The sequence below is a fragment of the Aptenodytes patagonicus genome, unplaced genomic scaffold (genome assembly GCF_965638725.1).
Source record: "Aptenodytes patagonicus unplaced genomic scaffold, bAptPat1.pri.cur scaffold_452, whole genome shotgun sequence".
NCBI classification, from domain to species: domain Eukaryota; kingdom Metazoa; phylum Chordata; class Aves; order Sphenisciformes; family Spheniscidae; genus Aptenodytes; species Aptenodytes patagonicus.
This window is the reverse complement of record NW_027472354.1, coordinates 3,540-15,283: the sequence shown is the minus strand read 5'-3', so window position 1 is coordinate 15,283 and position 11,744 is coordinate 3,540. Positions and strand designations below refer to the sequence as shown.

Sequence of the window (11,744 nt, the reverse complement as noted above, 5' to 3'; positions counted from 1 at the left end):
GGGGTCTGGGTACACTGGGACACGGGGAGTACAGGGACATTGGGGACACGGGGGGCACCAGGGGACAGGGGGGGACATGGTGACATGGCAGGGGGACAGGGATGCTGGGGGGCTCTGGGGACAATGGGGGGCTCTGGGGACACTGGGACACGGGGGGTACAGGGACATTGGGGACACGGGGGGCACCAGGGGACAGGGGGGGACATGGTGACATGGTGGGGGACAGGGACACTGGGGGGCTCTGGGGACACTGAGGGATGCTGGGGGGGGACAGGGGTGCTGGCGGGCTCTGGGGACACTGGGGGTCTCTGGGTACACTGGGAGTACAGGGACACTGGGGACACTGGGGGCACCAGGGGACAGGGGGGGACACGGTGACATGGCGGGGGGACAGGGATGCTGGGGGCTCTGGGGACTGGGTGGGACATCGGGGCACTGGGGGGCCTGGGGACACTGGGGGTGGGGGGGTGGGGACAGGGTCACTGGGGGGCTTTGGGGACCTGGGGGGACACCAGGACACCGGGGCGGTTGGGGACACCAGGGGACCTGTGGACACGGGGGAGGTGCCAATCCGGGGTGCCGCGGGGCACCCCCCTCACCCCCTGTGTCCCCGTGTGTGTGTGTGTGTGTGTCCCGTCCCCGTGTCCCCCTGTCCCCGTGTGCCCCCCCCCCCCCCCAGAGCCCTGCCTGAACGGTGGCACCTGCCGGGACGGGGTGGGGACCTTCTCCTGCGCCTGCCCCCCCGGTTTCGGGGGGCCCCGCTGTGACACCGAGGAGGACGAGTGCGGGAGCCGGCCCTGCCGCAACGGCGGCACCTGCACCGACTACGTCAACAGCTTCACCTGCACCTGCCCCCCCGGCTGGACCGGCCGCCGCTGCCAGCACGACGTCCCCGACTGCACCGACAGGTACCCGGGGGTGGCCACGGGTGGCAACCGGGTCACCCACCCCACACACCCCCCCCCCCCGCCCGTGCGATGGCCCCGGCTGCGTGCGAAGGTATCGGCACCCTCGGGCGGTCCCAGGTGGCCCCCCCCCCCCCCCCCAAAGGCTCCCCCTGCCCGTGCGATGGCCCTGTCTAACAGCTGGAGGCATCGGCACCCTTGGGTGGCCTTGGGTGGCCTTGGGTGGCCCCAAGACTCCCCATGCCATGTCCTCATCTACATCTGGAGGCATCAGCACCCTTGGGTGGCCTTGGGTGGCCTTGGGTGGCCCCAAGACTCCCCATGCCATGTCCTCATCTACATCTGGAGGCATCAGCACCCTTGGGTGGCCTTGGGTGGCCCCAAGACTCCCCGTGCCATGTCCTCATCTACATCTGGAGGCATCGGCACCCTTGGGTGGCCTTGGGTGGCCCCAAGACTCCCCGTGCCATGTCCTCATCTACATCTGGAGGCATCGGCACCCTTGGGTGGCCTTGGGTGGCCTTGGGTGGCCCCAAGACTCCCCATGCCATGTCCTCATCTACATCTGGAGGCATCGGCACCCTTGGGTGGCCTTGGGTGGCCTTGGGTGGCCCCAAGACTCCCCATGCCATGTCCTCATCTACATCTGGAGGCATCAGCACCCTTGGGTGGCCTTGGGTGGCCCCAAGACTCCCCGTGCCATGTCCTCATCTACATCTGGAGGCATCAGCACCCTTGGGTGGCCTTGGGTGGCCCCAAGACTCCCCGTGCCATGTCCTCATCTACATCTGGAGGCATCGGCACCCTTGGGTGGCCTTGGGTGGCCTTGGGTGGCCCCAAGACTCCCCATGCCATGTCCTCATCTACATCTGGAGGCATCGGCACCCTTGGGTGGCCTTGGGTGGCCTTGGGTGGCCCCAAGACTCCCCATGCCATGTCCTCATCTACACCTGGAGGCATCGGCACCCTTGGGTGGCCTTGGGTGGCCCCAAGACGCCCTGTGCGATGTCTTCATCTACACCTGGAGGCATCGGCACCCTTGGGTGGCCTTGGGTGGCCCCAAGACTCCCCATGCCCGTGCCATGTCCTCATCTACACCTGGAGGCATCGGCACCCTTGGGTGGTCCCGGGCGGCCTTGGGTGGCCCCAAGACTCCCCGTGTGATGGCCCCGTGCCATGTCCTCATCTACATCTGGAGGCATCGGCACCCTTGGGTGGCCTTGGGTGGCCCCAAGACTCCCCGTGCCATGTCCTCATCTACACCTGGAGGCATCAGCACCCTTGGGTGGCCTTGGGTGGCCCCAAGACTCCCCATGCCATGTCCCCATCTACATCTGGAGGCATCAGCACCCTTGGGTGGTCCCAGGTGGCCCTGGGTGTCCCCAGGCCCATGCGATGTCCCCATCTGCACCTAAAGGCATCGGCACCCATGGGTGGTCCCAGGTGTCCCCAAGCCCCCCCGTGTCCCTACAATGTCCCTGAGTGCCCCCAGGTGTCCCCAAGCCCCCCCGTGTCCCTACAATGTCCCCAAGTGCACCCACAGGTACCGGCACCCACGGGTGCCCCCAGGTGTCCCCAAGCCCCCCCCGTGTCCCTACAACGTCCCTGAGTGCACCCACAGGTACCGGCACCCACGGGTGCCCCCAGGTGTCCCCAAGCCCCCCCGTGTCCCTACAACGTCCCCGAGTGCACCCACAGGTACCGGCACCCACGGGTGCCCCCAGACACCCCCTAACTCCCTTCTCCAGCCCACTAGCACCCAAGGGTGCTGGGGGCGGGGGGGGGGCACCCACGGGTGCTGAGCCCTGTGCGTGTGTGTGTGTCCCCCACCCAGCTCCTGCTTCAACGGGGGGACCTGCGTGGACGGCGTCGCCTCCTACACGTGCCGCTGCCGCCCCGGCTTCACCGGCGCCCACTGCCAGCACCCGGCGGACGGGTGCCGCGGGCAGCCCTGCCTGCAGGGCGGCACCTGCCTCGCCGCCGGGGACACCTACCGCTGCCTCTGCCCGCCGGCGTACACCGGCGCCCAGTGCCAGGCGAGTGGGGGGCACCCAAGGGCGCGCCGGGCACCCTGCGCCCACCCTCCACCCGTGTCCCCGTCCCGTGTCCCCGTCCCCCCTCGGGGAGTCGGGTGCACGGGCGCCCCAAACTCCGCTCCTGAGCGGTGCTCCCCCCCCCGCCCCATGCCACCCAAAGGTGTCCCCTTGGGTGCTCCCCCACCCTGACACCCCCCCCCCCCCACCCCGGTCTCCCGGCAGACCCTGCTGGACCTGTGCCGGGGGGCGCCGTGCCGGCACGGGGGGCAGTGCAGGCAGGTGGGCAGCGCCGTCTCCTGCCTCTGTCCCCCCGCCTGGACGGGCAGCGCCTGCGACGTCCCCAACGTCACCTGCGCCGCCGCCGCCGCCCGGAGAGGTCAGCTGCCGCCCGGGCCGGGGCCGGGGGGACTGGGAGCTCCGGGAGCACCGGGAGGACTGGGAGCACTGGGAGGATTGGGAGCACTGGGAGGACTGGGAGGACTGGGAGCCCGGACACCCAGGTCTCCTCCCAGTTTGGGGGGAGACTGGGAGCACTGGGAGGACTGGGAGCACTGGAAGCACTGGGAGGAGTGTCTGGGAGCCCAGACACCCGGGTCTCCTCCCAGTTTGGGGGGGGACTGGGAGGACTGGGGGGACTGGGAGCACTGGGAGGACTGGGAGGACTGGGAGGACTGGGAGCACTGGGAGGATTGGGAGCACTGGGAGCACTGGGAGGACTGGGAGCCCGGACACCCGGGTCTCCTCCCAGTTTGGGGGGACTGGGAGCACTGGGAGCACTGGGAGGACTGGGAGGACTGGGAGCACTGGGAGGATTGGGAGCACTGGGAGCACTGGGAGGACTTGGGAGCCCGGACACCCAGGTCTCCTCCCAGTTTGGGGGGACTGGGAGGACTGGGAGGACTGGGAGGATTGGGAGCACTGGGAGGACTGGGAGCCCGGACACCTGAGTCTCCTCCCAGTTTGGGGGGACTGGGAGCACTGGGAGGACTGGGAGGACTAGGAGCACTGGGAGGACTGGGGGGACTGGGAGGACTAGGAGGACTGGGAGCCCGGACACCCAGGTCTCCTCCCAGTTTGGGGGGGGACTGGGAGCACTGGGAGGACTGGGAGCACTGGGAGGAGTGTCTGGGAGCCCAGACACCCGGGTCTCCTCCCAGTTTGGGGGGGGACTGGGAGCACTGGGAGGACTGGGAGCACTGGGAGCACTGGGAGGACTGGGAACCCGGACACCCAGGTCTCCTCCCAGTTTGGGGGGGGACTGGGAGCACTGGGAGCACTGGGAGGACTAGGAGGACTAGGAGGACTGGGAGCCCGGACACCCAGGTCTCCTCCCAGTTTGGGGGGGGACTGGGAGCACTGGGAGGACTGGGAGCACTGGGAGGAGTGTCTGGGAGCCCAGACACCCGGGTCTCCTCCCAGTTTGGGGGGGGACTGGGAGCACTGGGAGGACTGGGAGCACTGGGAGCACTGGGAGGACTGGGAACCCGGACACCCAGGTCTCCTCCCAGTTTGGGGGGGGACTGGGAGCACTGGGAGCACTGGGAGGACTAGGAGGACTGGGAGCCCGGACACCCAGGTCTCCTCCCAGTTTGGGGGGACTGGGAGCACTGGGAGGACTGGGAGGACTAGGAGCACTGGGAGGACTGGGGGGACTGGGAGCACTGGGAGCACTGGGAGCACTGGGAGGACTGGGAGCCCGTACACCCCGGTCCCCTCCCAGTTTGGGGGGACTGGGAGCACTGGGAGGACTGGGAGCCCAGATGCCCTGGTCCCCTCCCAGTTTGGGGGTACTGGGAGCACTGGGAGCCCGGACACCCAGGTCCCCTCCCAGTTTGGGGGTACTGGGAGGACTGGGAGGACTGGGAGCCCAGACACCCCGGTCCCCTCCCAGTTTGGGGGCACTGGGAGGACTGGGAGGACTGGGAGGACTGGGAGCACTGGGAGCACTGGGAGGACTGGGAGGACTGGGAGCACTGGGAGCACTGGGAGGACTGGGAGCACTGGGAGCACTGGGAGCTGGGACGCCCGCGTCCCCGGGGGCCACTGGGAGGACTGGGAGGTGTCAAGAACCCCGGACGCCTGGGGTCCGGGTCCCGTCCCCGTCCCCCCCGTGCCTCAGTGTCCCCGTCCCCGCTGTCCCCAGGTGTCCCCCTGGCCCAGGTGTGCCACGGGCGGGGCCGCTGCGTGGGGGCGGGGGGCGGGGGGCACCGCTGCCTCTGCCAGGACGGCTACGCCGGCACCTACTGCCAGACCCCCCGCGACCGCTGCCTGCCCAACCCCTGCCTGCACGGCGCTGCCTGCCGGAGCTACGGGGGGGGCTACGAGTGCGAGGTGAGTGACACCCCCCCCCACCCTCGCCCGGGTGTCCCATGGGTGCTGGGCGCCGCTTTGGGGCGGTGGGGGGAGCATGTCCTGGGGTGGGGGGGGGGGGGGGGCGGAGAGTTTGGGGGTCCGGGGGGATTGTGGGTGCCCACTGGTAGGGGCACCCCACGCCCACCCTCCCCATGAAGCGGGTGCCGGTGTGCAGCAGCACCCGTGGGTGCAAGCGCCCTGCACCCACCCGCCTTGGGTTCCCCCCCCCCCCCCCCCCCCGAGGTGGGTGCGTGGGGTGCACGGGCGCCCAGCTGCTGGAGCACCCCGCACCCACCCTCACCCAGGTTGGGGGGACACCCCCAGGGGGCACCCGTCTCCCTCCTGCCACCAAGGGCGGCATCACCCCGGTGTGGAGGGTCCCTTGGGTGATGGGTTCCTCTACCTGGCGGCACCCATGGGTGCTCTCCCTACCCAGCCAGAGCGTTTGGGGCTTGGCTGAGCTTTTTGGGGTGCCAGGGCACCTCCTCGTGTTGGGGACACCCTGGGCACCCATCTCCCTCCATGCTGCTAAGGGTGCTCAGGGCGGCATCACCCCGGTGTGGAAGGTCCCTCGGGTGATGGGTGCCTCCACCCCAGGGCACCCATGGGCGCCCTCCCTACCCAACCGCAGCATTTGGGGCTTGGCTGAGCTTTTTGGGGTGCCAGGGCACCTCCCCAGGTTGGGGACACCCCCAGGGGGCACCCGTCTCCCTCCTGCCACCGAGGGCGGCATCACCCCGGTGTGGAAGGTCCCTCGGGTGATGGGTGCCTCCACCCCAGGGCACCCATGGGTGCCCTCCCTACCCAAGGGACAGCATTTGAGGCTCAGCTGAGCCTTTCGGGGGTACCCTCGGGTGGCCGGCACCCACCGTGCCGCGTCCCTGAGGCCAGGGCGGGGGGGGTGTGTGTGGGGGGGTGGGGGTGGGGGGTGGCCCGGAGGTGACGGGGCACCCATGGGTGCTGTCCCCGCAGTGCCCGCCGGGCTACGTGGGGCGGGAGTGCCAGCTGGAGGTGGACGAGTGCCAGTCGCGGCCCTGCCAGCACGGGGGCACCTGCCTCGACCTCGTGGGACGTTACCTCTGCTCCTGCCCCCCCGGCACCCTGGGTGGGTGCTCGGGGACCCGCGGGTGGCCCTGGCCCCCTTGGGCCCCTTGGTCCCGTGGTTGGGGGGGGGGCGGGGGGAAGGGGTCCCATGTCCCCGTGTCCGTGGGTGCTGGTGGGAAGGGACACCCCCCCTCCATGTCCCCCTGTCCCCGTGTCCCCATGTCCCCCTGTCTTTGAGTGCAGGTGGGAAGGGACCCCCCCTCCATGTCCCCCTGTCCCCATGTCCCCCTGTCCCCGTGTCCCCATGTCCCTGTGTCCCCCTGTCTTTGGGTGCAGGTGGGAAGGGACCCCCCCCTCCGTGTCCCCCTGTCCCCGTGTCCCTGTGTCCCCCTGTCCCTGTGTCCCCATGTCCCCCTGTCCCCATGTCCCCCTGTCCCCGTGTCCCCATGTCCCTGTGTCCCCCTGTCTTTGGGTGCAGGTGGGAAGGGACCCCCCCCTCCGTGTCCCCCTGTCCCCGTGTCCCTGTGTCCCCCTGTCCCCATGTCCCCCTGTCCCCATGTCCCCCTGTCCCTGTGTCCCCCTGTCCCCATGTCCCTGTGTCCCCCTGTCCTTGGGTGCAGGTGGGAAGGGACCCCCCCTCCATGTCCCCCTGTCCCCATGTCCCCCTGTCCCCATGTCCCCCTGTCCCCGTGTCCCCCTGTCCCCATGTCCCCTGTCCCCCTGTCCCCATGTCCCCATGTCCCCCCTGTCCCTGTGTCCCCCTGTCCCCATGTCCCTGTGTCCCCCTGTCCTTGGGTGCAGGTGGGAAGGGACCCCCCCTCCATGTCCCCCTGTCCCCATGTCCCCATGTCCCCCTGTCCCCGTGTCCCCGTGTCTAGTTGGGCAGCGGGATGGGACCCCACGTTCCCATGCCCAGGGTGGCAGCAATCGGCGTCCCCATGTCCCCATCCCGTGGTGACGGCGATCAGTGTCCCCACGTCCCCACCCCAGGGTGGCCATCAGCAGGGTCCCCACCTCAGGGTGGCACCCGTCAGTGTCCCCACGTCCCCACCCCAGGGTGGCAGCGACCAGGGTCTCCACCTGATGGTGGCACCCACTGGGGTCCCCACGTCCCCGCCCTGTGGCGGCACCCATCGGGGTCCCCACGTCCCCGTCCCCAGGCGGCACCCATCAGGGTCCCCACGTCCCTGTCCCCGGGCAGCACCCATCGGGGTCCCCACCCCATGGCGGCACCCATCGGGGTCCCCATGTCCCCATCCCCGGGCAGCACCCATCAGGGTCCCCACCCTGTGGCGGCACCCATCGGGGTCCCCACATCCCCATCCCCGGGCGGCACCCATCGGGGTCCCCACTCCGTGGTGGCACCCATCGGGGTCCCCATGTCCCCATCCCCGGGCAGCACCCATCAGGGTCCCCACGTCCCCACCCCGTGGCGGCACTCATTGGGGTCCCCACGTCCCCGTCCCCGGGCGGCACCCATCAGGGTCCCCACCCCGTGGTGGCACCCATCAGGGTCCCCACATCCCCACCCCGTGGCGGCACCCATTGGGGTCCCCACGTCCCCATCTCCGGGCAGCACCCATCAGGGTCCCCACCCCATGGCGGCACCCATCGGGGTCCCCACGTCCCCGTCCCTGGGCAGCACCCATCAGGGTCCCCACCCCGTGGCAGCACCCATCGGGGTCCCCACGTCCCTGTCCCTGGGCAGCACCCATCGGGGTCCCCACTCCGTGGTGGCACCCATCGGGGTCCCCACGTCCCTGTCCCTGGGCAGCACCCATCGGGGTCCCCACCCCGTGGCGGCACCCATCGGGGTCCCCACGTCCCTGTCCCTGGGCAGCACCCATCGGGGTCCCCACCCCGTGGCGGCACCCATCGGGGTCCCCACGTCCCTGTCTCCGGGCAGCACCCATCAGGGTCCCCACCCCGTGGTGGCACCCATCGGGGTCCCCACGTCCCCATCCCCAGGTGGCACCCATCAGGGTCCCCACCCCATGGCGGCACCCATCGGGGTCCCCACGTCCCCGTCCCTGGGCAGCACCCATCAGGGTCCCCACCCCGTGGCAGCACCCATCGGGGTCCCCACATCCCTGTCCCTGGGCAGCACCCATCGGGGTCCCCACTCCGTGGTGGCACCCATCGGGGTCCCCACGTCCCTGTCCCTGGGCAGCACCCATCGGGGTCCCCACCCCGTGGCGGCACCCATCGGGGTCCCCACGTCCCTGTCTCCGGGCAGCACCCATCAGGGTCCCCACCCCGTGGTGGCACCCATCGGGGTCCCCACGTCCCCATCCCCAGGTGGCACCCATCGGGGTCCCCACGTCCCTGTCCCTGGGCGGCACCCATCGGGGTCCCCACATCCCTGTCCCCAGGCAGCACCCATCGGGGTCCCCACCCTGTGGCGGCACCCATCGGGGTCCCCACGTCCCCGTCCCCGGGCGGCACCCATCGGGGTCCCCACCCCGTGGCGCCATCGGTCCAGGTGTGTGTCCCCCCCCCCCGCCCCGGGCCGTGACGTCCCCGTCCCCGCAGGCGTCCTCTGCGAGATCAACGAGGACGACTGTGCCCCCCTGCCCGGCACCCCGGCACCCAAGTGCCTCCACAACGGGACCTGCCTGGACGGGGTGGGGGGTACAGCTGCGCCTGCCCCCCCGGCTACACGGGTGCCCCGCTGCGAGGGGGACCTCAACGAGTGCCACAGCCGGCCCTGCCACCCCCCGGCACCCTGGCGTGCGTGCAGGGTGCCAACGCCTACCGCTGCCTCTGCCGGCCCGGCTTCACCGGTGGGTGCTGGTGCAAGGGTGGGGGGGGGGGGGTGGGGGGGGGGGTGGGCCGTGGGTGCCCTGGGGTGGGTGGGGGGGGTTGTGCCAGGGCGGGCAGGGTCCAGCCGCGCTGTGCCCGGGCAGGGTGCCGTGCGGGTGCCCTGCCAGCGGTGCCGGGGCAGGGTGCCACGCCGTGTGCCCACCCTTGGGGGGGGTGGGTGGGGGGGGGGTGTCTCTGCCCCCCCCCGACCCCCGGTGACACCCACCCCCCCCACCCACCCACCCCGCAGGCCGCCGGTGCCAGAGCCTGGTGAACCCCTGCCAGTCCCTGCCCTGCCGCCACGGCGGGCGCTGCCAGCCCGAGCCCGGCACCCCCCGCGGCTACGCCTGCCGCTGCCCGCCGGTGAGCGAGGGGCACCCGCCGCGGGCACCCCCGGCACCCACCCTGCCCGGCCGGGGGCTGGGGGCCGGGCGGGCAGGGGGCTGGGTGCTGGGGAGGGGGTGCTGGGGGCTGTGGGGTGGGCAGGGGGCTGGGTGCTGTGGGGTGCCATGGGGTGGGCAGGGGGCTGGGTGCTGGGGGGGGGGGTGCTGGGGGCTGTGGGGTGCCATGGGGTGGGCAGGGGGCTGGGTGCTGGGGAGGGGGTGCTGGGGGCTGTGGGGTGGGCAGGGGGCTGGGTGCTGGGGCGGGGGGGGTGCTGGGGGCTGTGGGGTGCCATGGGGTGGGCAGGGGGCTGGGTGCACCCAGTGCCATGGGGCTGGGGGGGGCTGGGGGGGTGGGTGCTGGGTGCTATGGGGTGCCATGGGTTGGGCAGGGGGCTGGGTGCTGGGGGGGGTGGTATAGGGGGGGCTGGGAGCTGGGGCGGGCAGGGGGCTGGGTGCACGCGGTGCCATGGGGCTGGGGGGTGCTGGGGGGGGGCTGGGTGCTATGGGGTGCCATGGGTTGGGCAGGGGGCTGGGTGCTGGGTGCTGGGGGGGGGGGGGGGGGTGGTATAGGGTGGGCAGGGCGCTGGGTGCACCCAGTGCCATGGGGCTGGGGGGGCTGGGGGGGGCTGGGGGCTGGGTGCTATGGGGTGCCATGGGGTGGGTAGGGGGCTGGGTGCACCCAGTGCCATGGGGCTGGGGGGGGCAGGGGGCTGGGTGCTGTGGGGTGACATGGGTTGGGCAGGGGGCTGGGTGCTGGGGGGGGTGCTGGGTGCTGTGGGGTGCCATGGGTTGGGCAGGGGCTGGGTGCTGGGCGCTGGGTGCTGGGGGCTGTGGGGTGGGCAGGGGGCTGGGTGCTGTGGGGTGCCATGGGGTGGGCAGGGGGCTGGGTGCTGGGGGGGGGGTGCTGGGTGCTGTGGGGTGCCATGGGGTGGGTAGGGGGCTGGGTGCACCCAGTGCCATGGGGCTGGGGGGGGGGTGCTGGGTGCTATGGGGTGACATGGGGCGGGCAGGGGGCTGGGTGCACCCGGTGCCATGGGGCTGGGGGGTGCGGGGGGGGCAGGGGGCTGGGTGCTATGGGGTGCCATGGGGTGGGCAGGGGGCTGGGTGCTGGGGGGGGGGCAGGGTGCTGGGTGCTGGGGGGGGGGGGGGTGGTATAGGGTGGGCAGGGCACTGGGTGCACCCAGCGCCATGGGGCTGGGGGATGCTTGGGGGGAGGGGGGGGGGCAGGGGGCTGGGTGCCCATCACCTGCCGATCCCCCTGGGTGCCCCCCACCCTGACCCCCCCATTCCCCCCCCCCCCCCCCTCAGGGCTTCAGCGGCACCCACTGCGAGAGCCGGCCGCCCTCCTGCCTGGACCCTGCCTGCGCCGAGGGAGGCAGCTGCCTGCCCTCCCCCACCGGCCCCCGCTGCCTCTGCCCCCCCGGTTTCGGGGGTCCCCAGTGCCGCCCCCCCGACGCCACCAACCTCACCTGCCCCCCCGACGCCTGCCTCCACGGCGGCACCTGCGTCCCCTCGCCCCGTCCCCCCTACGCCCGCTGCCTCTGCCCCCCGGGTTTCGGGGGTCCCCGATGCCAAGGGGGTCCCCAACCCCCCCCGAAACGGAATGCGAGGAGGGGTGCGGGGGGAAAGCGGGGGACGGGGTTTGTCACCGGGAGTGTAACACCCCCGGGTGTCAGTGGGACGGGGGGGACTGTTCCCTTTTGGTGGGGGACCCCTGGGGACACTGCGGGGTCCCCGAGTGTCCCCCCCTTTTCAACAACAGCCGCTGCGACCGGGGGTGCGACAGCCCCCGCTGCCTCTACGACAACTTCGACTGCCGGCCCCCCCACAGGGCCTGCAAGTGAGTGTCACCCCCGTGTCACCCCCCTGTCCCCACGGGCCACCCCCCGTCACCCCCCCCCTCGCCCCCCCCCCCCCCCCCCCCCGCCGTGGCACTGTGTGCACCCGTGTGTGTCTCTGTGCCCCCCCCCCCCCCCGATGTGTCCCCCCACCCCGTCTGCCCCTATGTGACCCAATGGCCCCCAATGCCCCCCCCCCCCCCCCCGGCCCCCCCCATGCCCCGATGTCCCCCCGGCCCCCTGCATCCCCCCCACGCCCCCCATCCCCGCCACGGCCCCCCCATGCCCCCCAATGTGCCCCAATGTCACCCACGTCCCCCATATGTCCCCCCCCGTCTCCCTGCATCCCCCCCGTCCTCCATGTCCCCCCTGTCCTCTAATGTC

General features: G+C 72.1%; 1 protein-coding gene across 1 annotated transcript in view; it reads left to right on the top strand.

Moving 5' to 3' along the window:
* The window catches only part of LOC143173912 (uncharacterized), a gene marked incomplete at both ends in the record, with an annotated part of 28,059 nt that extends 16,697 nt beyond the window's left edge, over positions 1–11,362 (top strand). Inside the window, 9 exon segments of the mRNA XM_076364029.1 lie at positions 680–908; positions 2,740–2,941; positions 3,164–3,317; positions 5,085–5,272; positions 6,266–6,398; positions 8,870–9,052; positions 9,055–9,120; positions 9,390–9,502; positions 10,831–11,362. Of these exon segments, the coding sequence (XP_076220144.1) occupies positions 680–908; positions 2,740–2,941; positions 3,164–3,317; positions 5,085–5,272; positions 6,266–6,398; positions 8,870–9,052; positions 9,055–9,120; positions 9,390–9,502; positions 10,831–11,362 (1,800 nt within the window).
* Between the last annotated feature and the right edge of the window lie 382 nt (positions 11,363–11,744).